General features: G+C 35.7%; 1 protein-coding gene across 3 annotated transcripts; it reads left to right on the top strand.

Moving 5' to 3' along the window:
• The first annotated feature begins 502 nt into the window (after positions 1 to 502).
• LOC110682752 (protein PAT1 homolog 1-like) lies at positions 503 to 15,919 on the top strand. Of its 3 annotated transcripts, none has more exons than XM_021859077.1 (6): positions 503 to 785; positions 1,153 to 1,245; positions 7,955 to 8,094; positions 10,678 to 10,734; positions 12,425 to 12,485; positions 13,308 to 15,919. In XM_021859077.1, exons 2-6 carry the CDS (start codon positions 1,170 to 1,172, stop codon positions 15,365 to 15,367), a joined length of 2,394 nt encoding a protein of 797 aa, XP_021714769.1. In that variant the 5' UTR covers positions 503 to 785; positions 1,153 to 1,169; the 3' UTR covers positions 15,368 to 15,919. The 3 variants fall into 3 exon arrangements, with proteins under 3 accessions (XP_021714769.1, XP_021714770.1, XP_021714768.1); XM_021859078.1 differs by having other exon boundaries at positions 1,134 to 1,245; XM_021859076.1 differs by having other exon boundaries at positions 504 to 785; positions 1,159 to 1,245.
• Positions 15,920 to 25,619: the final 9,700 nt, after the last annotated feature.

Below are 25,619 nucleotides of genomic sequence, written 5' to 3'. Positions count from 1 at the left end.
TTAAAGAAACAAAGAGATTAATAATCCCTAGTCAAAGCATGTCGATACTCAAACCTTTTTTTATTCTTAGATCTTCTATATCTTCTTTCTCTCTCCAAAACACAAGTTTCCAATTGTAGTTTTTATTTTGATTTTTTGGGGTAATTTTACACAATTATTAATTCGGGGTAATTTTGTTTTGGTACAATCTCACTATTTTTTTTGAGTAATTTTATACAATTATGAATTCTGGGTAATTTTATTTTGATATAATCTCACTATTTTCAAGGTAATTTTAATACAATTATACATTCCCAAGTATTTTTTACTTCCTGTTCTAATTTTAGGGAATATCTCATTATCCAACCTCAAAAACTAATTTGCGATCGGACCCAGAAAACAACAAAAAGAACTGCCAATAGCAATTTGGTTCTTCAAATACAACAGCTACCAAAAATTGCGATTGTAATGTAAAGTAAATCCGCTATCATCAATTGTGGTTTTACACTTAAAAATACGTGGACACTATTTAGGAATAAGTTTTTTAACAACACAAAAAAGAAATTAATTTTTTTTTTTTTTTTTGAAATAAAGTAGGAATTAATTTTGATTTAAACAAATTCTATAAAAATCGTTCAAATAAATTAAAACGAATAAAAATAAAAAATAACTTAAGCAAACATCATCTTACCAAAAACCTAGATCTGTCCTCGTTCTCTCTCTTTCAGTTTCCTATTTAGCGCAACCCACTTTCTCCATTAACGCGACTTCTGATACTTCTATCTTCCATTGTAGCAGCTTCTGAGGTACTCGTAACATTTTGCTCTCATTTTGCAATCATCGAATTTCAATTTCATAATCTAGGATTTTTCGTTGATTTAATTCTCAGTATACTCAATTTAGGGTTCTTCTAAACTCAATTATTGAACTATTGGAGTTATGATTACTAAATTCTAATTTGTTGCTAGAAAAAAAAAAAAAGAGCATAATTTGGTATTTGAATCAAATTTTTCGGATGAAACTATAAAATTGGACCTTTTCTCCCTAAAATTATGAGACTAATTTGATAATTGAATCATATTTGGTTATTTGTTCGATTCATTTTGCTGCAATTAGTTCGTATTTTCAGTATTCCTGATATTCTTTATTGAAAGTTATTTTCTTGTTCTTGAGGTATAGTGGAATCTTCTATGGATCCTACATCGACTCAAGTCGATGGGGAAGACCCGGAGAATGGAAAGAAAAATGGGCTAATCGGCAAGCCTGGTAAGAATTTCGAATTCTCTAAGTGAAGTGTGTCTGAATTTTACTATTTAAAACCTTATAAGCAAGGTAAGTTATGGCGTAAAAGTAAGAAATGCGGTTAATCGAATTTTGCTGATAGCAAGTGTGTTGCTAGTAATTTGCTTCGTCTTTTTTCTAGTTGATTAGAGGAAAGATATTGGGATGTATGCTAGATGCTATTGTAGGCAAATGCTGCTGGTCTGCATTTGATTTTGATGGGTTTCGTTAATTACTAGATACTGCTATGAAGCATGGGTTGCCCGTGTGAAGTGCTAAAGGTAAATGGGTCAGGAATGCATTTTTACCCCATTCATAGTTAACCTCTAGATACTTACATCGCCTTGGTAAAGCCGATATCTCTTTCACTTGTAAAGTGTCACTCAAATTTATACACTACTATACACAATAATTATCAATATACCTCATATCGGCTAAAACACTTTTAAAATTACATGCTTCATGCTTTTTATTGACTGACTTTTGCACTATTAAAATATTAGTGACCAATTTTCTTATTTTTTCCCACGTCACATCTTAATCACCTCTTTTATTTGACACATTTTCTTGGGTGATAAAATGTATGGTGGTTATCAATTATTTTAATGAAGAACTAGGCAAGGTGAAAGATATGTGGGAAGAGAAAAGTATTGAGTAGTCAAAGTTGTGCATCCACTAGCATGAAAGTCTATATGTTGCAATTGCTGTGCAACAAAAAGAGTTGTCCTTGGTCCATTACACCATTTATATTAGCTGTCAATGACAAAGTAATTACAATAACTTCAAGATGAAGAATAACATTCCATTTCCAATCTAAAATATTACCTATAATGATCGAACTTGGCAACTAGCTTCATTGTACTCATTTATGATGGCCAAAGTGCAAACATGAAAGATGGGTTAGAATGTGAAGGAAGAAGATAGACAACTATTTTCACATAGAATCAAACTTAGCCTTTTATAAGTGATCAAGAGTCTTTCTTTAGTAATGTACCATCAATTACAGCTTGATATGGTTGATTTACTATTTCATCTATATATAGTGTTTTAATCCAATAACATGTTTAATTAGGCCAAAACACTAGAAATATTACTTGTATTGTTAGAGATAAGTTTGGTTCCTATATGGGAGGTAGTTGCTTTTTTTTTTGGGTACTTTAAGCATAATATTATTGGTGAGAGAAGGTTTATTGTCCAGCAAAGAATATGATAATGGCCAATATATAGCCATCAAGTTTTCACATTCCTTTTTCTCCTTGTTGATCCTTCATTGCCATTGCTTTATCTTTCTCCATTCCATAAGATATAAGTTTAGTTAAAAAAGCTTAAATTGCATCGAGGCACACTAGGCGGCAATGGTGTGCATCTTTCATAGTTAGGTGCACATCATTTTTGTAAAATGTTTTGTGTTATTGAATTTTCCGATTAATAGAATATAGATCTGAGCTAAAAGAAGGGGAGGGAGGTTCCATGTGACTATCCTAGTAAATATCTAACTACTTTGCGGGGCGTACTTCTACATTGTATAGTAGGAAAAAAAAAAAAAAAATCTAAAGCCATCCTCAAAGTCTCCTTATTGAAAAAGATTAAAGGATGATAAAAGAGGGTTAAAGAAGAAATTAAGATCAAAGAGAGAGAAAGGTGAAATTTACCTAAATGCTTGTTGTTAGATGGCCATTGGAGCTATGGTGGCAAAGATGATTGAAGATGGCCAATAGATATCTATTTAGGAATTTTCTAAATTGATGAAAATTAATTTAATAAAATTAGGGTTTTTGATTTACAAGTCTCTCTTTCAGGTAATTTCGAGAAAATTCCATTGTTTTATAGTATTGGCTCATCATCCTTAAAAGAGTGCACTTTAAGTGCTTTCTCATCACGAAGTTAAACTCTTCGCATTGGTTGCCTAAAGCGTTTTCACTTGCTATTGGGATCATGTAGTGTCTAAGTTGTTTTTATTACTTAGGATATAAGCAAGCTCCTTAGAATGGTGATTAGGGTTTCCCTAGTATAATAACGAGTACAATTATGTTGAAGAACATACGTATAGACACTTATAATTCATATCCTTAAATTAGCAAAATTAATTATTCAGACTCTAACTTGGAGTTACTAAAGCTGGTTTGCACAAAGATGGGTACGGGGATCAATGTTTGAAAAAGAGCGCATGAATGCCTTAAAGGCACACAACATTTTTTTTTTTCGCATAAAAATTATTGACTAGTGCTTGAATGCCTTAAGGGAAGTCCATAGCGCCTTGGTGTACCTTTTTACACATTGGACAAGGACGAAAAACAACAATTTTCAAAATTCTAGGGTATGCATACGACATGGAAAAAGAAAAATTATACTTTGTAAAAATTCAAAAATAAAATAAAGAGAAAAAAAATTCAAAATTATATTTCTTAAATACTCCCTCTATTGTACTCCCTCCGTCCCTTAATTACATTCTTACTTTCCTTTTTGAGTTTTTTAAAATTATATTCCTACTTTCCCTTTTTAGTAAGTGATTTTTTACAAAATATCCTTAAATTATGCCTAAATAGTTGTGATATCGCATTATTTTTAATAATTTTTCTATTTTGCAATTAATGGTTGCTCAGAAACCGTAATTTTTTCACTTAATTTTCTCACTTATTACATTCTAAATAAATGTGCAGTACTATAATTCAATATGATTGGTCCTTTTATTTTTCATAAACAAATGTAATTGGTCTTTTTTCTTTTGAAAGGATTAATGATATGTGATTTATTTAATATCATTCTATCTTTGTTTTAAAATTTCCATAGTACTTTCTAATTATGGGTTTTAAGGTTAATCCAAGCTCCTTAATTCCCGTGTAAATTTAGAAACAGGAATGTAAATAAGGGACGGAGGGAGTAGAGTAATTTGCACGTTTGTTGCGATTCTTTTTTTTTTTTTTTTTTTTTGTTTTTTTTTTGTTTTACTATTTATTTATTAACTTTGATCATAATTTTTTAGTAACGTATTAAAAACAATTTTTTTATCATGAAATTTATTAAAATAAAGGTTCATAATATCTCCTCTTTTTCTGTTACTTTCGTTTTTGAAAGTTGGCTCTATTCTCTTTTACTTTAAATAATTTTAGTTCAGTAAAAATTTTAGTTTGATAAAAATAAGTGCAATTAAATTAGTAACTATAAAGAAAGAATAATAATGAGTTAGGTAAAATAATTTGAATTAAGTAATAACAATTCAGTAAAATTAATTCAGTTCAACAAAATTAAGCCTAAGAGAACAAGGCCTTACTGTTTATGTGATCAAAATTAAAACAATTTCGACCACTTTTAATGATTTAGGCCTTGTTCACCGAACTAAATTTCTTTCGAATGAAATGAAATTATTTTTATTGAATTAAAATTGTTTTTACTGAATTGAAATTATTTTTGCTAAGTTAAATTATTTTACTGAATTAAAATTTATTTTACTAAACTAAAATTATTTTTATTGGAGTGGAATTATTTTATTTGATTCTCAATTATATTTCTTCTTTAAAGTAAATTATTTTTACTAAACCGACATATTTTTACCTAACTAACATTATTTTTACCAAACTTTAACTTATTTTTACCAAACAAAAATTATTTTTGCTAAATGCTCCCGCCATTACAATTTGTTAGCCCCATATACTATTTTGGGCATTTCTAAACGATCTACCCATATTGAGTGTATTCCACTTTTAACTTATATTAAATTTTGATTGGTTTATTTAATTGATTGTGAATTGATGACTTGACTATTATGCAAAGAAATTATTCCCTTGGATTATGCAATTATGTTTGACGGTTTCCTAAAAATTCAAAATAATTTAAATAAGGCAAAACTACTTATGAATTGTTTTTGACTTTAATGTTACATTCCAAATATTCTTGTTTTTTTTTTGGAAAAATGGAAAAGAAAAATCCAACCTTTCAACTTTTTCTTTACAAAAATCCAACCTTTTGATTATTCCTCAAAAATCCAACCTTTATACCCCTCCTTCTTCAATAGGTTCATTAATAGGTTCATTACCTGTTGATCACCGATTTTTATGAGTCATATTCCACGTGTCAGCTATTAATAGGTTAATTATTTTTATAATTATTAAAAAACAAAAAATATTAAAAGAAAAAGAAAAAAAAATTCAGAAAACCAGCTCCACCCTCTCCCTTCCCTGACCACCCCAACCCACCGCCCACCGGAACCCAGCACAGCCACCAACACCCCAGCCACCAACCCCACTGCCAGCCACCAACACCACTGCCAGCCACCAACACTCACGCCCAGCCACCATCCCCACCTCCGTCCAAACCCAAACCCCGCAACTCCAAAACGCCCAGCCCCGGAACTCCAAACGCCTAGCCTCGCAACTCCAAAACGCCCAGCCCCACATCTCCAAACGCACGGCCCCGCAACTCCAAACGCACAGCCACCGGTTTCCATCACTCTCACTGCATTCTCCGACGCGACAACGGGGCATTTCGCTGGCTCTCATCTTCCTCAATTGCTCTCCTCATCGCACTATCCAAGTCCACCGCCATCCTCTGTTCATCCTCGATCTTCTTCAATTTCAGCATCAATTTCTCTCTCCACCTCATCTTCAATCACATTCAGCGCTCTCACCCCATTCTCAGTTGTAGAGTAATCATGGCCGTTGTTTATGTTGCTGTGTTGATCAACCGTGTCATTCGGATCATGATATCCGTTTATATTCGGGCTATTTACATCGCCGTCTTCGTTGCCGCCGAGGGTTGGTGGAAATCTGCAGAAGTGTTGAGTGTGGTGACGGAGGTGGGGTCGGTGGTTGAGGTGAGAGGAGAGGAGTGAGAAAGAATAGGAGTGAGAAGAGAAAATGCAAAAATAATAAAAATAAAAAAAAAAACTTTTTTAACCTGTTTATCAGGTCACAAGTAAAATGGACCTGTTGGAGAAGGAGAGGTATAAAGGTTGGATTTTTGAGGAATAATCAAAAGGTTGGATCTTTGTAAAGAAAAAGTTGAAAGGTTGGATTTTTCTTTTCCATTTTTCCTTTTTTTTTTTTTTTTTTTTTTTTTTTTTTATGTGATGTGATTGATTCTATATGGGACTATCATATTGTTATTATTTATATAAGGTGAAGTGCACGGGGCATTATTAAAAAGAATTAAATAAGCATGCGGGATCTTATTAGATTCGCCTTAGCTTTAATTGTCCAAATATCAGCCTTATAATTTCCACTTACACTAAGCTAAAAAAATATTAATGGTCAAAGATGTAAATTGGAGATCGTGCAAATGCAAATGAACTGAAATATATTAGCATGTGGGGTCTAAGTGTTGCAAATATTTTGAAACAAAGGAAGTATCTCTTAGGACAACCTAGGGTATTGGCATATGTGTCAAATTTGACTATGTCAAATTAATCTCAACATGAAATTTAAGTTTTACTAAAACTAATAATTTTTTTCTCAAAAAAGTTAGACAAACTCTTATCACGTGACTTGTGAAATATAGGGTGGATGATTTGGTTCATGTAAGCTATGTAAAATAATATGGAGAGAAAAAATGAAAAAAAAAAAAAAGAAGAAATAAAATTCAATCTACCATATGTCCCTAAGAAAAGTCGTTGCATACTAGACGATACATGAGAGAAGAAGATAGAACATTAAAAGATGAAACAAGTCAATCATTGATGTTTTATATCCTTTACCGCATCTCCCTTCACCTCTTCCCTGCCATTGCTCCTACTAAATTTGATTTTCTCTCTTTTTCTTTCCTTGTCCCATTTGAAAATTCAAGATACATACTCTAGGCATCTCCGTCCTTGAATTGTCAGGTACATGAAACGTCCTTCCATTTGTCCCTCGTGCAATGTATAACATGAACACCTTATCAAGAATGATTGAAATCATTGTAGATTAATACTATAATTACTAGATGATATAGATCCTACACACGTTCTTTCTTAAGCCTAATATATATTTTTTGAGCTGCATTTTCTCATAAACTATTTGGAAAAAGATTTTGAATGCAGTTAATTTTAATGACTTAGTGATGGTAAACAATTTAATTCCCAATTTCCCCCCCTATTTTCAAGGGACTTCTCCAATTCTCCAAAAAAAATTCAGATTCTAAATAATTCAAAGATAATAACGCACAAAAAATTTCTAAATTAACATAGGCATTGTGTCTTTTCTCTTGATGTCAAGTTTTGGCTTTCCCATGACAGATCTGTCATGGAATCATATCTTTAATTGCTGGCCCATTCAAGCTATTGAAGATTTGAACAATTTTGAATAGAATATAGTTTATTGAGGGCTAAAAACCCCATGGACCATTAAAGGATAAATGGATAAAGTCCATTCAAGCTGTTGCACAATTTTGAATGGAATATAGTTTACCATGGACCATAGAAGGATAACTCTATAAATTAAATGCTAAATGGTGTATTATAAATGATGCAAGCTGTAGTTATTAGTAGTTGGGATTTGTGGTTTTGTCCATCTAATGTTGTGAGTGGTATTTAAGTTATAAGTAGGTATTGATTATTTATTTGATGTCATTTATGGACTAGACAATTTCTGAACATGCTTTTTACTTATGCAAACTTGATTAAGAGCTTTATGCATGATCAAAGTTGATGTTATATCTATGGCAATATGATCATTAAATTGGTTTTACATGTTATTTAATTTAAATTTATTGTTCTATGCAGGTCCTGGATTGTTTGACGCATCGCAGTATGAATTTTTCGGCAATGATATTGTTGAAGAAGTGGAATTGGGAGGGCTTGAAGATGAGGAGGATATTCCTATAGCTGGGATTGAAGATGATTATCAAATCGACCATGAAGAGGTGTATATTCTTCGATTGTATATGTGACTTTGTTTGAAATCTGTGTTTTTGTTTAGATTCTATTAATTTAACTGTCCTATTGCTTTCCCTCACATTTAATCATTTGCAATATTCTTGTCTATCTGGTAGTCATTTTGATGTTTGTAGGGATTGTTAAATCGATGAGCAGCCCTCCAAATTGATGTAGGCCATGTAGCATATAACCTCATTTTTTTCTTTTGAAACTTTTTACGTTTGTTGCATGCATGGAAATAAAGCACTAAAAACTTCTAAAGCTTGTTGCATGCATGGAAATAAAGCACTAAAAGAAAGTGTGTGAATTTCGGGCAACAAATGGGGAAATGATTGGCCACTTCCCATCAGGCCACCAATTAGTGGGCAGGTTGTGTGAGTTCTCTTTATAAAAAAAAAAAAAAATTGTAATTAGGCTGGTTGTAGTGAGCTAAATGAGAGTATAATTCTCTATTTGTGGTGTACTAACATATATGATTAGCTGATGTGCACTCGTTAATTTTTAGTCTTACAATGTGAAGAGTCCATGGATATTATTGTTGGCATTGCTGTTTTGTTTGCATTATTTTACTATATTGTTGCTGCATTAAAAATTAAAATTACCTTGTCAAATGCAAAATTATAGGGCATTATATATGATAAATGCAATGCTATTTGCCAATATGCATCATTAATTCATTATTGCAATCTGAACTAATTTTAATTGATTTTATTTTATTATTATTATTATTATTATTAATGTGGTAAAGTAATTAAGGCCTTACATTGTGAATAATATCTTTAAACTCTTGAAAAAAAAAAAAATTTGGAGACAAATTTTGTGTAATATTTTCTCATAGTAGAACTTAGTAGTCATTTGAACTGTATTTTTCCTCCGAAATTGTGTAAATTCTTTTCATTATCCCGATGTGTTTCCTTCTGCTCAATAGAATAAGCTAGGTGGTGAAGCGTTAATTCTAAATGTAATGAATAAAAGTAGTTTATTGCCATTTGTGTTAAACCTTTAATGCAATAAAAAATAATAATTATTTTTAGTTGACACCTTTCTATTATCACGTTTGCCAACGCATGTTTTAACACTAAATATCTCTAATCATCAACATTGTAAAACTATAAAAGTAGCTATTTACTTCCTCCGGTCCAAATTACTCGCAACTTTGGGGTATTTGTGAGATATAAAATATTCCAAAGTTGCGAGTAATTTGACCGGAGGTAGTATAAAATATACATCGGGAAGATTAAAAAAAGATCCCACATGACTATATTTTATCGTATCTATAAGTCACAGAAGTGAGTCAAAGTGTAGTGTGTGAATAGTGTAAAAGTCAAACGGAGGTAGTATTAAAAAAAAGAAAAGATCTGTTTTTCAATTTGTTTAGAAAGTACTCAATATATGATAATGTGTTTGGCTTCAAATTGAATGTGAATAGATGTGTTCTTTTAAATGTAAACTACATGTAGTGATTTTGTTAAGCGATAGTTTTATTTCATAATTAGTAATAGTACCTGCTTATTAGAGAATATTCGGTCACAATATATTTTTGATGAATTGGAGAGGTCCTATGTTTTATTTCTTTGAGTAAACTGTAATTGTATCGAAGAAGGTAATCCCCACAAAGTTTCAAGCCTTGATCAATATTCTAGAGCATTATCTTCGGTTTCTTGATCTTTAAAGCTGAGATAGTTGTTGATATTCTCATATTCAGTCATCATGTTAAATTATGGATTTAAAATATTGAAAGTAGTGAGTATGCTCATTAAAAAAAAAAAAAAAGAAAAAAAAAATGAATATTTAATCCTTCCCCCGTTTCCATGTTATTGCAACAATTAATATCAGACCATCTCCATTGGTGAAACTCAACTTTGAGTATTGAAATACAAAATGAGTTGTTTTTTTACCTTTAATGGTGATACCTAATCTACTTCTCAGTTTAGCAACTCATGTGAAATCTAATTTCCCAATGGTGAGACTATCTAAAGTATACTAATGTCACTTTTAATTTATGGCCCACCAAATCCGTATTATAAGTTTTTCAAAAAATAAATATAAAACTAAAACTTAAATAAATTACAAATATATTATAATTATAATATTGATAAAGGGCCTACACTTTTGTCAAATTCTTTGCAAAAAATTCTCTCCTAAAAAAAACTCCTTCAAGTCTCACCATTGGAGATGGTCTTATGGGAAGTTTCACAAATATTGCAACATTTCCTTATTTGTACATGGTTTCTTTTCTATCTCACTCCTAATCTTAAAATCTTTGCAATATCCCATGTTGCAATATTAAGGGAACGGTGGAAGTATTTTATTTCTTTCTTGAAAACAGACCAAATGATGTTACTGTATACGCTACTGAATTTAACTCAGCACACTTTTGACTTAATTAATGTCTAGAATTTTTTTATCCCAAACTAAATTCCCATTTTAAATTTTGAATAGTCTTTCATTTGAATTTTTGCTGTATATAATTGCATTCTGCATATTAAGTGTGCTCTAATCATGGTATTGTTCAAGCAGCATCTGATTTGAATATTAATATCTATATCTATTGGAATTTTACTCTGCAGGTTGATGGCATTGGATCTTTTTCTGATATTGATGATCTGGCTGGTGCTTTTACAAAGGTCAGTTAGTTAGATAGGCTTTATCTATTGACTTTATTACTATCGGTGAATATATGTGAAAGTGCCAATCTAGTTTGTGTGAATTGTACCCCACTTTTCCCTTTGTTTTTCTTAATTTCCCAAAATGCTGAAAGAGCATTGTGTTGACTGATCACTTAGTTTTGTATCTCTCTAATTGTAGGGAGTTCCTTAGATTGTACTCATGTGACAAGCAAACTCTGTAAATTGGAGAAATATTTCTACAAAGTTGATTGAACTGCATCTGATTGTCGTAGAAGCAAGTATTGATTTGTCTCTGATTTTTAATTATAGATTTTATTTTCTGTAAGCTCACCTGATCAGTGATCACTTAAGTGCAAAGTGGTTTGTTTCTAATTCTTAATTATATAACTCCTGATTTTTCTAAGTACCCCATTGACACTTTTTGCACTATTCATTGGACTCACTTTGACTTATGTTTGTAAATTATATCTACATCAGAAAAAATATAGTCTTGTGGGTACTTATTGATCATCTCAATGAATATATTTTATATATTGAATTGTTGTAATTTATACTTACTGAAAATTAAAGATATTATTGGTCAAAATTCTGCATCGGCATGTGTGCCAAGCTCCAATGGGGAGTGCTTGTTTTCTCAAGGTTCATCTGATCACTTAAGCGCAAGCCTGATAATGGGCTTTCAGCCCTTCAGGAGCTATACTTATTTATAGATGTCTTTCATGGTTCTCTCTATCCCTTTTTTGTTTCTGTCTCCATTAGGTTTTCAGGACTATTGTGATTTCATGCAACTTATTAAAATGAAATTGGGGCTTGTTTGGTCACTGGTAACAATGGAGGTGATGAATCTATATATAGCTTTGTAAGAAAGTTCCTTGCCAATGCAAATGGTAATACTCCAGTACCCCAAGTATCTCTTTTTGTACGACAAATTTTCATCACCATGCAATTCCATTGCATGGGAAGCTAATAGAAAGTTGTGAAAAATAATATTTGTTTGGTGATGGTATTGTGATACCATGAACATTGTAATTGGGCGTTCTTTGCAAAGTTGTATTTATATTCATTCCCAATAGCTCGATACATTACCTCTTTTTAAACGGGCCAATAGTAGTGTAGGCTCCCTACCAACATACTTGTGCTGCAAATGTTGTGGTTTTTTACTTCATGGTAATCATTTGGTGAAATTCAGAAGTTAATAACCTTTCTTGAGGGACCATGTGGAAGTCAAGTAGTGAAGTACTCCATATATGATTATTCCCCAGTGCACAAGGTTCCTGCTACATAGTGCAGGTCTGGGGAAGGTCCAAATGTATGCAGCTTTACCCTTGTTTTCATTAAGAGGCTGTTTCCTTGTGTTGAACCCATGACCTAGCAGATAGCAAGTACACACTTAATAATGTGTACGACCTGTGATCATTCTTGAGGGACCATGTGGAAGTCAATTATGTGTTTAAAATCCCTTGTTAGTGTGAAACCTTGTGCTTTTTCTTTGGTTTTGTCATTATTTCTGTTCTCTTTCCCTCCCAAATGTTTCTAAATGTATTAACAGAGGACTTTTTGAGTGAGATTGGACTTTCAGTGCTAGTTTTGCCTAAACCGATTGGTGCTTTTCATGCCTCTATTGTTTGTTTACTGCGTTTAATGTTTGTTTAAGAGCTTATGTTGGTACAATTTTATTTTTATGCAGCTAAACAGGACAGTCAGTGAACCAAGAACTGGCTTCATTGGTGATATGGGGTCCAGAGAGAGTGAGTATAATCATATATCTCATAAATTTGCTACATTAAGTGTGACTATTGAACTCTTTCCTTGCTTTTCATTATCTTGGGATTTGAATGCTTACCGGAGTTCCTTGTCAGTTGATAGACCATGGCCTACTTATTGTGTAAAATCAAGCTTCTATAGCTTAGCTAATGGTATAGTGATTTAGTTCAATCATCCAAAATAGTGAATTTTTCCAGACTTCCTTAATACCGTGGAAGACTGAGCCATTTTGGTTATTTATTGACCTCGAAGTTTGGACGAAGGTGTATGTGTTATAATTATTTATGCTTAAGCTTAGTTCGTATTTTGTTTAGTACAAAATTTTCTTGCTGTTTTGTAGGAGATGTTTGATTTTTGGACTGATAAGATCAGGGACGAATGATGTGCAACTGAAGGTCCTGATACTTTACATGAGCATGATAGCTGTATTTGTTGCATGGAAGGTCTTTTAGATGGAAAAGGAATATTGAGCCAGAAAATGTTTTTAAAATGGAATTTATCCAAGAGTTGCCACAACTCCATTTACTTGTATTATTTGTTTCTGAGATTTCTTGCATATGATCCTTAATAAAGTTCAGAGGATATAGTATCTGTCGTAGAATCCTGGTGACTACGGTGACTTTTGACTATTGTTGTCTTTCTTGGCTCTAGAAATAAATTGTTAAAAATTATAAATTTGCTGTCTCCTTTCCTCTATCTGCAAAATCATCCTTTGTGGCTTGATCTGCTTTCGTTGGTCCAGAATATACGCAGCATTAAAATTTCATTGAGCTCTCTCAAGTCTTGACCCATTTTGATTTTTGTAGGTTCTTCTGCAGCTGAGTGGTCACAGGATATTGACTATTCAGCCTGGTATAATCAACATGAATATCATCCAGAAGGTGTACCTGAAAGCAAAAAGTGGTCTTCACAACCATATGGCTCCTCTGTTCGTGCTGCAGAGTCTAATTCATTGCACAGAACGTCATCATATCCTGAGCCCCCGCCTCAGCTTCTTCCTCAACGACATCAAAATTTCTCTAGTGAACCAATTCCCATGCCTAGGTCTTCCTTCCCCTCCTATCCTTCTTCTGGGACCAGGCCACAGATGCTTCCACCAAACCACCATCCACAGCATACAAACAATCCATACCTTTCTGGTGGACCACAGATGACACTGCATTCACAAACATCCTTTTCTGGTCCCATGTCTGGTTTACCTCATGGTTCCCATCTTGCTTCAAATCTGCCTCACTTCTCCCCTCCAGGTCATTCTATGGATGGTCGCCCTCCTGGACAATGGTTAGATCGTGCCAACCTTGTGAACAACATGTTGCAACATCAATTACCACATCAGAATGGATTGATGCCTCAGATGATATCTCAGCAGCAGCAGCAGCAACAACAGCAGCAGCAGCAGCAGCGACTGCACCATCCAGTTCCTCCGCCTTATGGTAATTTAACTGGGGTACATTCTCAACTTTATGGCCCCCATATGTCTGCATCACCGCCCATGCTGAACAAATTTGATGCAATGATGGGGCTCCCTGATTTCAGAGATCAAAGACCTAAATCATCGCAGAGGAACAGACAAAATTTTCGGTACAACCAACAGGGTTTTGATTCAAATGGTCAGAGGAATGATGGTGGGTGGCCAGTATACAGGTCAAAGTATATGACATCAGATGAAATTGAGAATATTCTTAGAATGCAGTTGGCTGCGACACACAGCAATGACCCATATGTAGATGATTACTATCACCAAGCTTGTCTTTTCAAAAAATCTGCTAGTGCAAGGTTGAAACATCATTTTTGCCCCACTCAACTCAGAGATCTGTCTCCAAGAGCTCGTCCTACTGATGAGCCCCATCAATTTCTTCAAGTTGAGGCATTGGGAAGGATTCCTTTCTCTTCTATCCGCAGGCCAAAACCCCTTCTTGAAGTTGATCCTCTGAATTCAACTAGCTCTGGCAGTGGTGAACAAAAAGTTATTGATAAACCCCTAGAACAAGAACCTATGTTGGCTGCAAGAGTGACTATTGAGGATTGTCTTTGTCTTCTTCTTGATATTGATGATATAGACCGTTTCCTTCGATTTAATCAATTCCCAGATGGTGGTGGTGAACTGAGACAAAGGCGGCAAAGCCAGCTGGAAGGATTAGCAGCCTCATTACAGCTGGTAGATCCACTTGGTAAAGATGGTCAAGCTCCTAAGGATGATCTTGTATTCCTACGAATAGTTTCTCTCCCCAAGGGACGGAAGCTTCTTGCAAAGTTCCTAGGTATAATTTCCTCTGGAAGTGAGCTCCTCCGGATAGTTTGCATGGCCATTTTTCGTCACTTGAGATTCTTGTTTGGTACCCTTCCTTCTGATCCAGCCGCTGCTGAGGTGACTTCTTACCTTGGGAAGGTTATAGCTTTGCGTGTAAGTGAAATGGATCTTAATGGACTGGGTGCTTGTCTCGCTGCAGTTGTCTGTTCCTCAGAGCAACCTCCACTTCGGCCTATTGGGAGTTCTGCTGGAGATGGTGCCTCTGTTGTTGTAAAATCAGTTCTTGACAGAGCAGCTGAGTTACTTAGAGACGCCCATGAATTTTCCAATCCAGCCTTCTGGCAGGCATCATTTAATGAATTTTTCAATCTACTCTTGAAATATTGCTTGAACAAGTACGATAGCATTGTGCAGCCAATGCAAACGCAGGGATTGCCAAACATGACCACTGATGTGGCCAAGGCTATTAAGAAGGAAATGCCAGTTGAGCTGTTACGAGCAAGTCTTCCTCATACTAGTGAGCACCAACGGAAACTCTTGCTGGATCTTGCACATCGTTCCGTGCCGTTAGTTGGTTCTGGTGCTCATGGAGGCAGTGGTAGTTTTGATGGTTGAGAATTTGATGTCACATGAACTCTCGAGGCATCAATATGAATTAACAGGCATGTGATTTAAATGGTTTATTACAATGCAGAGTATTTCGATTCCTCGTGTTGCCAAAGTGGAAGAAACTGCTGGTAATCCGTTTGAAGACCCCTGAAATTTGAACCTGTAAGACCAGGTTAGAAGTTTTTTGGTTGTCGATGGTCTTTGATGGAGCTTATTTTTTTTATGATGCTCTATAGTTAAAGTAGGATGTACAGGGTCCATAAGTGGGTCCCATGTTCCTGTGTTATTTGGTTTGAAGGAGCTGGGAGAATTTTGCATCACATTGAAGATCAAGTATGGCCGCCATCGGCTGTTCCATTTAGCTATTCATGCATTTAGCCCAAAGCCGTAGAGCTTTTGTAGTTTGGGAGTTGAATCATATAATACGAAGTGGTTGACTTGTAAGCCAGGGAAATTTTAAGATGGCAACGCGAAGATTATAATTGTCTTTATCTTTGCTTGTATGTAACAATAATAAACCAATGTTTTAGATTAATGTTGTTTTAATTTTTGGCCTCATTTCTTTAAGGCTTATTTTGCTGTATTTGTCCGTAACATAATTGATAGTTATGGCATTGTGGCCTCTTTTTTTGGAAAAAAACATATTGAAGTTTTAGTGATTTAAAAGTCAAAATGACAAAACCGGGAGGATAGTTGATAGCTCTAACCATTTGAGCTAAATGTGAAGTACATGTTAGTCAAATGGTATGTCGATTTAACATTTTCAAGTTTTCTTTAGAGACACTATTCTCATGTTCCTTCTGTTGCAAAATAATTGACATATTTGACTTTTTTTTACTTTTTTTTTTCCAACTTTAACCCTTTATATTAACTGTTGTATGAGGTAACATGTTAATAATTTTTTTTTTTTTTTTGGGGGGGGGGGGGGAACTTGTTGGATTAATTATTTTATATAAAGACGGTCAAAGCTGATAAAAAAAAAGTCAAGTGTCTCATTATTCTGGGATGAAATAAGAATATACGGAGTATGAAACACAAGCTTTGTATCGCTAATGGTGAAATTGATTCAACTACTTATTAATCCAATTCCAATTGATAATCAAGAATCAAATTTAAATTTCCATTTAAATCAATTTGTGGGAATGAATATCATGAACATAAGAACATATTAGGCTGTGGGTTTATTTATAATTAAAAAAACAAGATCATTTTGAGTGGTTATTTTCAACCTATCTAAATCCAGGGATGTGAGGTGATTAAAATTGTTTTGAATGTTTATGAGCGTGCTTCGGGGCAAAAAGTGAACTTTAACAAGACTACTGTTTCTTTTAGTGGGGGTGTCGAGGATGGCAAGAGGAATGCGATTGCTTCGACTCTTGGGGTTCGAATGGTTAGTGTCCATGATCGTTATTTGGGTTTGCCCACTACGGTTGGGAGATCGAAGAAGGTTTTAACTAGAGGAGTCAAGGAAAAATTATGGAAAAAGCTTCAAGGGAGGAAAGGTATGTGTTTCAAAAGCGGGTAGGGAAATTTTGATAAAGGCAGTGGCCCAATCTATTCCCACATACGTGATGAGTGTTTTTAGACTACCTTCCTCTTTTTGTGATGAGATTCGATCTCTTGTTTCTCAATTTTGGTGGGGTAAAAAAAAGGGTGAAAGAAAGATCCATTGGCTTAGTTGGAAGAAGATTTGTAGACTGAAAGTTGAAAGGGGCCTTGGTTTTCGGGATCTCAAGATGTTTAATTGGGCGCTTCTATGGAAACAAGCTTGGCGGCTTATGATGCAACCAAACGAGGCAGACCCAGGCAATCAGTCTGATTGGCAAAATTTTGTCAATCAGCCACTGATGTGGGCCATACACCGTACTTGCAATTAATATTATATTCATTTGTATGGGTTTTTTATAACAGAAGCAAAATTCCCATTAATGACGGTGGCAAGTAACGGAGCAACCACCACCACCATCTTCTTCTCAATCGCCATCACCATCATAGTCCATCCCAACCACCACCATCTTCGCGTCCATCACCATCACAGCCCCGTGATTCTCTTCGCAACAACGACCCCAACACCGCTTTGCGACGATTACAAAAAGACACCCTAATAGCAAACAATGTAAATTAGGGCCATATCAACCCCTTAGGGAAAAGCCTTACCATCGCAGCGGCATTTTGAACCCTCACAAGTGGTGGTATCATTGGTCTGCAGATTTACTGGCTTGGAGGAAGAAGGTGGATGGGAATTGGAGAGTGGAGGAAGAAAGAGATGAAAATATGATGAAAATACAAAAATACCCCCAATTAAATAACTGAAATGACATTAATACCCCCTGATTTACATCCTATGTAAATCAGCCTGATGAACTTCGATTTCCCCCAACCAAACTCATTACTCCATTGTGTGCTTAAAGCTAAATATTTTCCGAACTCGTCTTTTTTGGAAGCATCCTTGGGTTCCAATCCTAGCTATACTTGGCGAGGCATTCATGAAGCTAAGTGGGTTTTACAGAAGGGAGTGAGATGGAGAGTTGGGAACGGGCAAAATATTCGAGTTTGGGGTGATAAATGGATCCCTGGAACGCAAACTCACAAGGTCTTCTCTCCCTGCAGCCCGAGTTCTGAAGATATGTTGGTTGAGGAACTTATTAGCAGGGAGCGTGGAGCTGAATGGAATGTTGAGAAGCTTCAAGCGACGTAGCTGCCTTTTGAGTGTACTCGTGTGCTTGCAATTCCATTGAGTGAGAGGCTGCCCGAGGATATGCTTTGTTGGGACTTGGAAAAAGATGGAAAATACTCTGTCAGATCAGCTTATAAATTGATCTTTGGTGAAGCTTCTGATGGTGGCAACAGCTCGAGTGATCTTGCTATCCGCAAGATGTGGAATTTGATTTGGGGGGAACCTGTGCTTCCTCGAATCAAGACTTTCTTCTAGCGTGCGTGCCATGAAGCCCTTCCAACCAACAACAGCCTTAGTATTCGTGTCCCTTCAGTTGGTGTGAGATGCAGTTTGTGTGGAGGTGTGAAGGAAGACTCTGCCCACGCAATTCTTAATTGTCCTAGGGCGAGATTAATCTGGGAAGCAAGTGCTCTTGATGATGATGTTGATGGAAGATGGCAGTCCTTCATTGATTGGGTGACAAATGATTTTGTCAATCTGAAAAATGAGAAGAGGACATGGGTTATGGTGTATTGTTGGGCAATCTGGGGAGCTCGAAATAGAGTCTGTTTGAGAATGAATGGAGTGAGCCTGGGGAGGTAGTGGATTATGTGGAGAAGCTTATGAGCGAGATGAACATTGATAAGAGCCCTGATGAGCAGCGAGCTGATGCTTCAACATCTGCACGCTGGCTAGCCCCGTCTGCACCTAAGGTAAAGATTAATGTTGATGCTGGTATGTTGGGTGAAGTTGGCTTTGGAGTAGGTGTTGCTGCCAAAGACAGTCAGGGGGCTTTACTATTGTGTGAAAGCTGTAAATTTGCTGGAGCTTGGGAGCCAAAATGTGCAGAAGCAAAAGCAATCTTGGTTGGGTGAATTTGGCTTTGGAGCTTGGGTTTAAGAACGTGGTGTTAGAGAATGATTGTGAATGAGTTATTAACTCGATTATCAGGAAAGACTCAGGGAACAACGCCTTTCAGTTGCTGCTAGACGATATTCGACATGCTGCTAGTGCTCTTGATTCTGTTAATTGGTTGTGGGTTCGTAGAGGAGGGAACAAGGTTGCTCACGAGCTTGCTCATGTTCCACCATGGGTGTTGGGTAGAAAGCTTTGGTTTGATAATTTTCCTTCTAATGTTTATAAGTTTGTACTGGATGATTTGGTTTTAATTAATGAGTAAGTCTTCCCTTGGTGGGTTGTTTCAAAAAAAAAAAAAAAAGAAAAAAAAAAATTTGGTAAACCAAGTTTGATATTTGCACACTCATTTTAAGAGCACATTTTTCTATCCTCCTATCACATAGAGGTGTGACAATATCTATCAAAGGTATGTGGATTTGTACACTTGAGTAGCGGATCTTGGGTCAAAAAGTTAGGGGGGCCAAGGTTTGACCCCTCAACCTCTTGCATAAAAATAACAATACCTAACCAGTATACCACAAAATTTTATTTGTAATTATTTGACATCATATCAATAACTATATACTAAAGGCGAAATAAAAAATGACACTTGTCATTTTCTGGTTAAAAATTTTCCCGCCTTTTTTTCCCCAAATTTTAATTACATCCCTTTTATAACCATTAGTAATTAGTAATACTTACTTCCATATAACAACATATTTAATCCAATTATACTCAATTAAAATTTTTTTTTTACATATATTCTATTGTATATACTAGGACACTTCTTTATTCCAAAATATATATACTAGGAAACTTTTAAATACAAAAATACTAACATAGATTAAAAATAAGGTATTGGAATACATTATTATCCAAGATTATTATAATATTATCAAATTTTTTTCTCCAACTTTTATCATTTGACAATAGTATTTATTTTAATTAAAAAAAAAAATTCATTTTGGTAACATACTTTGTGTAAATCTTAAATTTATGCATAACTTTTATAAGAACAACCAACAAAATCATTTTGTTATAGTATACATAACATATATTGGAAAATTCAATCTAATTACTCTAAACATTTATGTGATTATAAAAAATAAAATAAATAAAAACCCCAACTACTCACTTAAAATATATATATAAAAAAGTTGATTACGGAATACTAATTATCCTAAGTAAAATAAAACTTTAGGATGTATTTTATTCACCTGATTTTTACATATATAAACTTATCTTAACTTATTAGCCCTTATTAGAACTTATTTTAGTTATAAATAAAACTTGATAGCCCAAATTAACCCTTATCACAACTTATCTGAACTTATTTGAACTTATTAACTCTTATCTGAACTTATTAACCCCGAATAAGTGGAAATAAGGTGAACAGAACAGGGCATTAACTTATCATGTAAGGGCCAATATATATTTCCTCCGTTTTTTTTTTTATTTATTGCACCACTTGTCTTTTAAGGAGGAAGTTTCACAAATATTGCACAATTTATATTTTTGGAAACATAATATACCATACCCTTACTTTGTCCACTTGATTCTTTAGTTTATGTTTACATTACATGGATAACTTTGTAATTTTACCCCTCTCCCTCTTCCCTTTTCCTACTACCAAAAAAAAGTATGCCAACCTCTATAGTGCAATAATAAAAGAACGGAGGAAGTATGAGTTTGTATATGGGTACTAAACTAAACTAATATTTTCGATCATTCCCTTATATAAAACCTTATAGGCTTATAGCTTCTAAATTTCTATTACTATTTTATACAATCCAATTCAACAACCTTTACGTATTTGGTATAAATTAAAATTCAAGTTATTTTGTTATAAATGTTATTTTTGGATAAATTATTGTTGAATTAATTTCATTATTTATAATTTATTTGTTATAAATTCTTAATTATGACCGTGCATAGCACGAGACTCAACCTAATTAATTACTACCTCTGTTACATTATTATGTCAAATCGTTGCAAATAATATGTAACGGAGGTAGTATAATCATCAACTCAAATATGCTTAGGGGGGGTCAGGTCTGTTTAGGGTAAAAATACCCTAGACATGTGTACAAATGAGAGGAGGCCACGTGTCAAGTTCATGATGGACCAAGTGGCCCAATAGCCACCAGACACGTGTCCCCTTCAGATAGCTTATGGAATGACGGCCTTCAAGGGCCCAAATCCCAAGAAGCGCCGTAATTCGGCGCAACCCACTAAAATCTAGGTCAAGTGACCTAGATAGGGGCACATCTACCAACGACCCTATAAATAGGGAGATATTTCCCCATTTTGGGGACAAAATACAATCATTTATTACACCTACTTTCTCTCTCATCAGAGAAACACCTGAGCTTGGAATCCAAGCAGATCCCCACCTAAATTTCCGTACTCTTTATTCTCTTTCAAGTTACTAACTTGATCGTTGGAGGCGGAGCTCCACCATCTGGAGTCTTCGTTGTTTTTGCAGATACAGCCCAGCCGGACCAATCTTTATGACGTAACTCTCCCGAGGGACAAAAACACCCAAAACAAGGTCCATGGCCGGCTAAGGCCCTGTGCATTCTGGTCCTCAGCATAGGGCCCCGGATTGATGAGGGTCTCCAAGATCAAGAGCCCAATTCTTTTATTTTTCATTTCTTTAAGGCTTTATCCCTTTTTAAGGTAAAAGTCCAATACTAGTGTTTTGGATTTGATTTTTCCTTTTACATTCTAAGTCAATATTACCAATTAATACTTCCGTTGAAATTACCTTAAATTGTGTTTGATTATTTTCCTTTTCCAATTTATTTATTTATTTTTGGACAAAGGAAACTAAAAAAGAACAAACTTAAAAGACATGAAAAAGTAAATCCCTGCGCCGAGCAGCCGTAGCAAGAGAATGCGCCTCCGCAACCGAAACCCGAGGTACCTTGCGAATCTGACAAGTGAAGAAGGAGGTTAAAACATTCCGAATTTCCTGTAGAATCCAAGCAACCGAGATATCTGTCGAACCTAATCCCAAAAGTAAATGAGGAATCCGCATGCAATCAGTGAGAATGCAAACATGAATATAACTCCGAAGACGAGCATGCCTAAGCCCATAGAGACAAGCTAGCAGTTCAGAATGTAGAGTAGAGGTGGCCATACCAGCACGTGCACCACCCCCCACAACCTGGGAAGAAGAGAGATTCTGAAAACACCAGCTTGTTCCTAAATTATGGTTTCCTTGATCCCAAGCACCATCAAAACCAACCAAGATATCATAGGTAGCTTGAAGATCACCGCGAAGAACCCAAGTCCGAGAAGAGGTCGAGAACCCAGGAGGCAAAAGGGAATAAGAACCAAAGACCTCACGAGCTTCCTTGCTACGGGAACACCACTCAAAAGCTAAATCCATCACTAACTGGGGAGAATAAACTACCAAACAAAATCTAATATTATTGCGAGTCAACAAGATAGCCCAGCATGAACCAAAGAAGCGGTCAAGGGCTTCCCAATTCTTGGACTTTGCAAAGTTTGAGATAATATCTGAAAACCAATCACGAAATGGCATCAAGGTATCCGGTGTCGGGCCTGTATCCTAAGGAAAGGAGTCCCACAGGAATCGAGACAAGGAACAATCCCGGAATAAGTGATCCACAGATTCAACATAGCAACGACCGAAAGAGCAAGTGGACTCAACTGGCAGACCCTTGAGAATAAGTAGTCCTGCCGTTGGCAGGGCATTATGTAAAATTTTCCAAGCTAAGAGCTTCCATTTCGGAAGAATAGGCAAACCCCACAAGCGTTTCCACCCCGCAGATGAAAGAAAAGAGGGGTCCACAAGAGAATTCTGAGAAAGTAAAGCAGTATAAGCTGACTTGGTGGAGAAAGATCCATCCCGAGTGAACTTCCAATAAACATAATCGTCAATCTTCTGAAACTGGCGATCCAACCCAAGGATTATAGAAGCCACTGATTCAGGAAAAAGATGCCTAACCAGGTAGGTATCTCAAGAGCATGAACCTGAAATCATCAACTCTGACACCAAAGAAGGCCGATCGGCCTTAGGAATAGAATCCTTAAAAGTAATTGTAGTATTTGGAAGCCAACAATCATTAATAATATTCACTTTAGTCCCTAAACCAACTTTCCAAGCAACACCTGAAAAGAGAACACCACCCCCTGCTAGTAACCCACGACTACCCCATGAAGGCCTATTAGAAGTAAGAGAAGGATTAAAAGAGAGAAGGCCAGGATACTTAGCTTTGAGAACACGGGAAGCCAGTAACTGTGAATTATGAATGAGCCTCCAAGCTTGTTTGGCCAACAGAGCCAAATTAAAGGAACACAATTGACGAATACCCAAACCCCCCATTCCTTTGGGAAGGTGTAAAACAGAAGCTGAGGTTAAAGATAACCCTCGGGAATTCTTACCAGAATTCCACCAAAACCGGGACAACAAGGAGTCTATACGCTCACAAATTGTTGAAGGAACTTTGAAAACAGAAAGAACATGATTGAAGGTAGCCACCAAAATGGAATTAATAACTAACAATTTTGCAGCAGGAGATAAGGAAAGAGAAGCAAAAGAAGACAGGCGTTGGACCACTTTATCCACCATAAATTAAAAATTCTTGCATTTGCTGCGACCCAAATCAACTGGAAGACCCAAGTATGTACCAACCGACGAGCATGATTTCGTCCGAAGGGCTGAAGATAAATAGTCTCGATAATCTTCAGGCGTATTAGAACTAAATCTAACAAAAGACTTCTGTAAATTGATAATCTGCCCTGAAATCGAACAGAATTCATTTGTGACAGACAGAACGTGATCACAAGCCGTCGAAGAGACTCGAAAAAATAGTTTCGCATCATCCGCAAAGAAAAGATGAGACACCGAAGGAGCATGGAGGGAAACACGCAAACCTTTGAATAGGCCTTTCTTTTCATCCCGACGAAGCATCAAGGAGAAAACTTCCATACAAAGAACAAATAAATAAGGAGATAAAGGATCACCTTGACGTAAACCACATTTTGGCCGAAACGGTTGGGAAGGTGAACCATTCACTAAAATCTGGTATGAAACTGTAGTTACACATTGTTGTAAAATGTGAATCCAGTACGGGGGAAAACCAAAATGCCTGAGAGTATCCCACAGGAAATCCCAATTGACCCTATCATAGGCTTTAAGGCAGCCGAACATAAACTAGTAGTTGAAGTAGACATGTAAGAAAGCAACTCATGAGCTAACAGTCCATTATCTGCCATAATTCGGCCCGGAACAAAAGCATTTTGAGCATCAGAGATCAAGGAGGGTAAAACTTTTTGAAGCCGATTAGTAAGGCATTTCACAATGCATTTGTAGATCACATTACATAAACCAATGGGACGGAATTGAGCTAGAGATTATGGATGTTCAACTTTCGGAAGTAACACCAAAAAGGTACGATTCCACTCCTTTAACAGGTAGCCATGAGCAAAAAAAATATTGAACCGCTTCAACAACCTGAGAGCCCACCACCGCCCAGTGAGCCTTGAAGAAACCTGCTGTAAAACCATCTGGACCAGGAGACTTATCAGAACCAATGTGGAACATAGCATCCTTAATTTCCAAAGGGGAAAAAGGAATTAATAAAGCCTGGTAGTCGTCCTGAGAAAGAGTAGGGACCTGAATATCACCTCAATGGCAAGAAGCAGGAAGTGGCGAAGAATCATCTGAATTATATAAGCAAGAAAAATGCCATTGGAGAAGATTAGAGATCTGAAACCCAGTTATCATTATCATCCCGAAGACTCATAATTTTATTCCGGCGATGACGAACTTGAACCGAACGAAAAAGGAGGGAAGAATGAGTATCACCTAAAGCATCCCACCTAGTTTTACATCGCTGCTTCCAGAAAAGGAAGGCAGTCTGGGCCCGAGAAATTTTTTATTGGCGAAGAACAAGAAGGTCACCGCGATCCTGCTCAACATCCAAGTTTAAAGAACCAAAAGTCAGTGAACTCTGCAAATCTTGCCAATCAATTCCCCATTTCCTTTAATTTGAGATACACCAAGACATCAAACCTTTCGTGACATCCTCTAATTTCCGGGAAACAGAAAACATGTGAGAGCCAGGATGAAAATTTTCCCACTCCGAAGCAATCAAAGAAGAAATTTCCTACAAACCCAAACACCAATTTTCTATTTTATATGGGTGTTTCCTTAAATTAAGTGTATTAGTCTCCCGTAGTATTATAGCAGCATGGTCCGAGAATAAAATGGGTTGATGGGAAACAGAAGCCTCAGGGAATAACTCTAACCAAGAAGAGGTGGCATATCCCTTGTCAAGTCGTTCAAAAGTAGGATTTTGAATTTGTCCATTTGTCTAGGTGAAGTGGGGGCCATAAAAGGGAATGTCCATTAACTGAGAATTTAATTTCCATTCTATAAAATTATGAAAACCAGGAATCTCAGAAGAACCTCCTACTTTATCAGTAAAATACTCAACCTGATTAAAATCACCTAAGAGAACCGCAGTTGGGACTGATTGTAAAATGTTGGAAATTTCATCCCATACCGAGTTCCTAAAGGAAATATGAGGCGACCCATACACAAATATAATATGTTTTATTACTTGACCAGGAACCTTCACTTCACAAAAACAACATTAGGAGAAATACTAATTGGCTTAACTACTACAGGGGCAAACCAAAACACTACTAAACCCCCACTAAGACCTAGAG

This window comes from Chenopodium quinoa, unplaced genomic scaffold (assembly GCF_001683475.1).
Source record: "Chenopodium quinoa cultivar QQ74 unplaced genomic scaffold, ASM168347v1, whole genome shotgun sequence".
In the NCBI taxonomy this organism is placed as follows: domain Eukaryota; kingdom Viridiplantae; phylum Streptophyta; class Magnoliopsida; order Caryophyllales; family Amaranthaceae; genus Chenopodium; species Chenopodium quinoa.
Note: the sequence above shows the minus strand (reverse complement) of the source record. Positions and strands in the feature narration are given on the sequence as shown.

Coding starts and splice junctions, on each gene's coding strand:
- LOC110682752 (XM_021859077.1), top strand. CDS start 1,170: ATGGATCCTACATCGACTCAAGTCGATGGGGAAGACCCGGAGAATGGA. Junction 1,246..7,954: donor TGGGCTAATCGGCAAGCCTG/GTAAGAATTTCG, acceptor TGTTCTATGCAG/GTCCTGGATTGTTTGACGCA. Junction 10,735..12,424: donor TGGCTGGTGCTTTTACAAAG/GTCAGTTAGTTA, acceptor ATTTTTATGCAG/CTAAACAGGACAGTCAGTGA.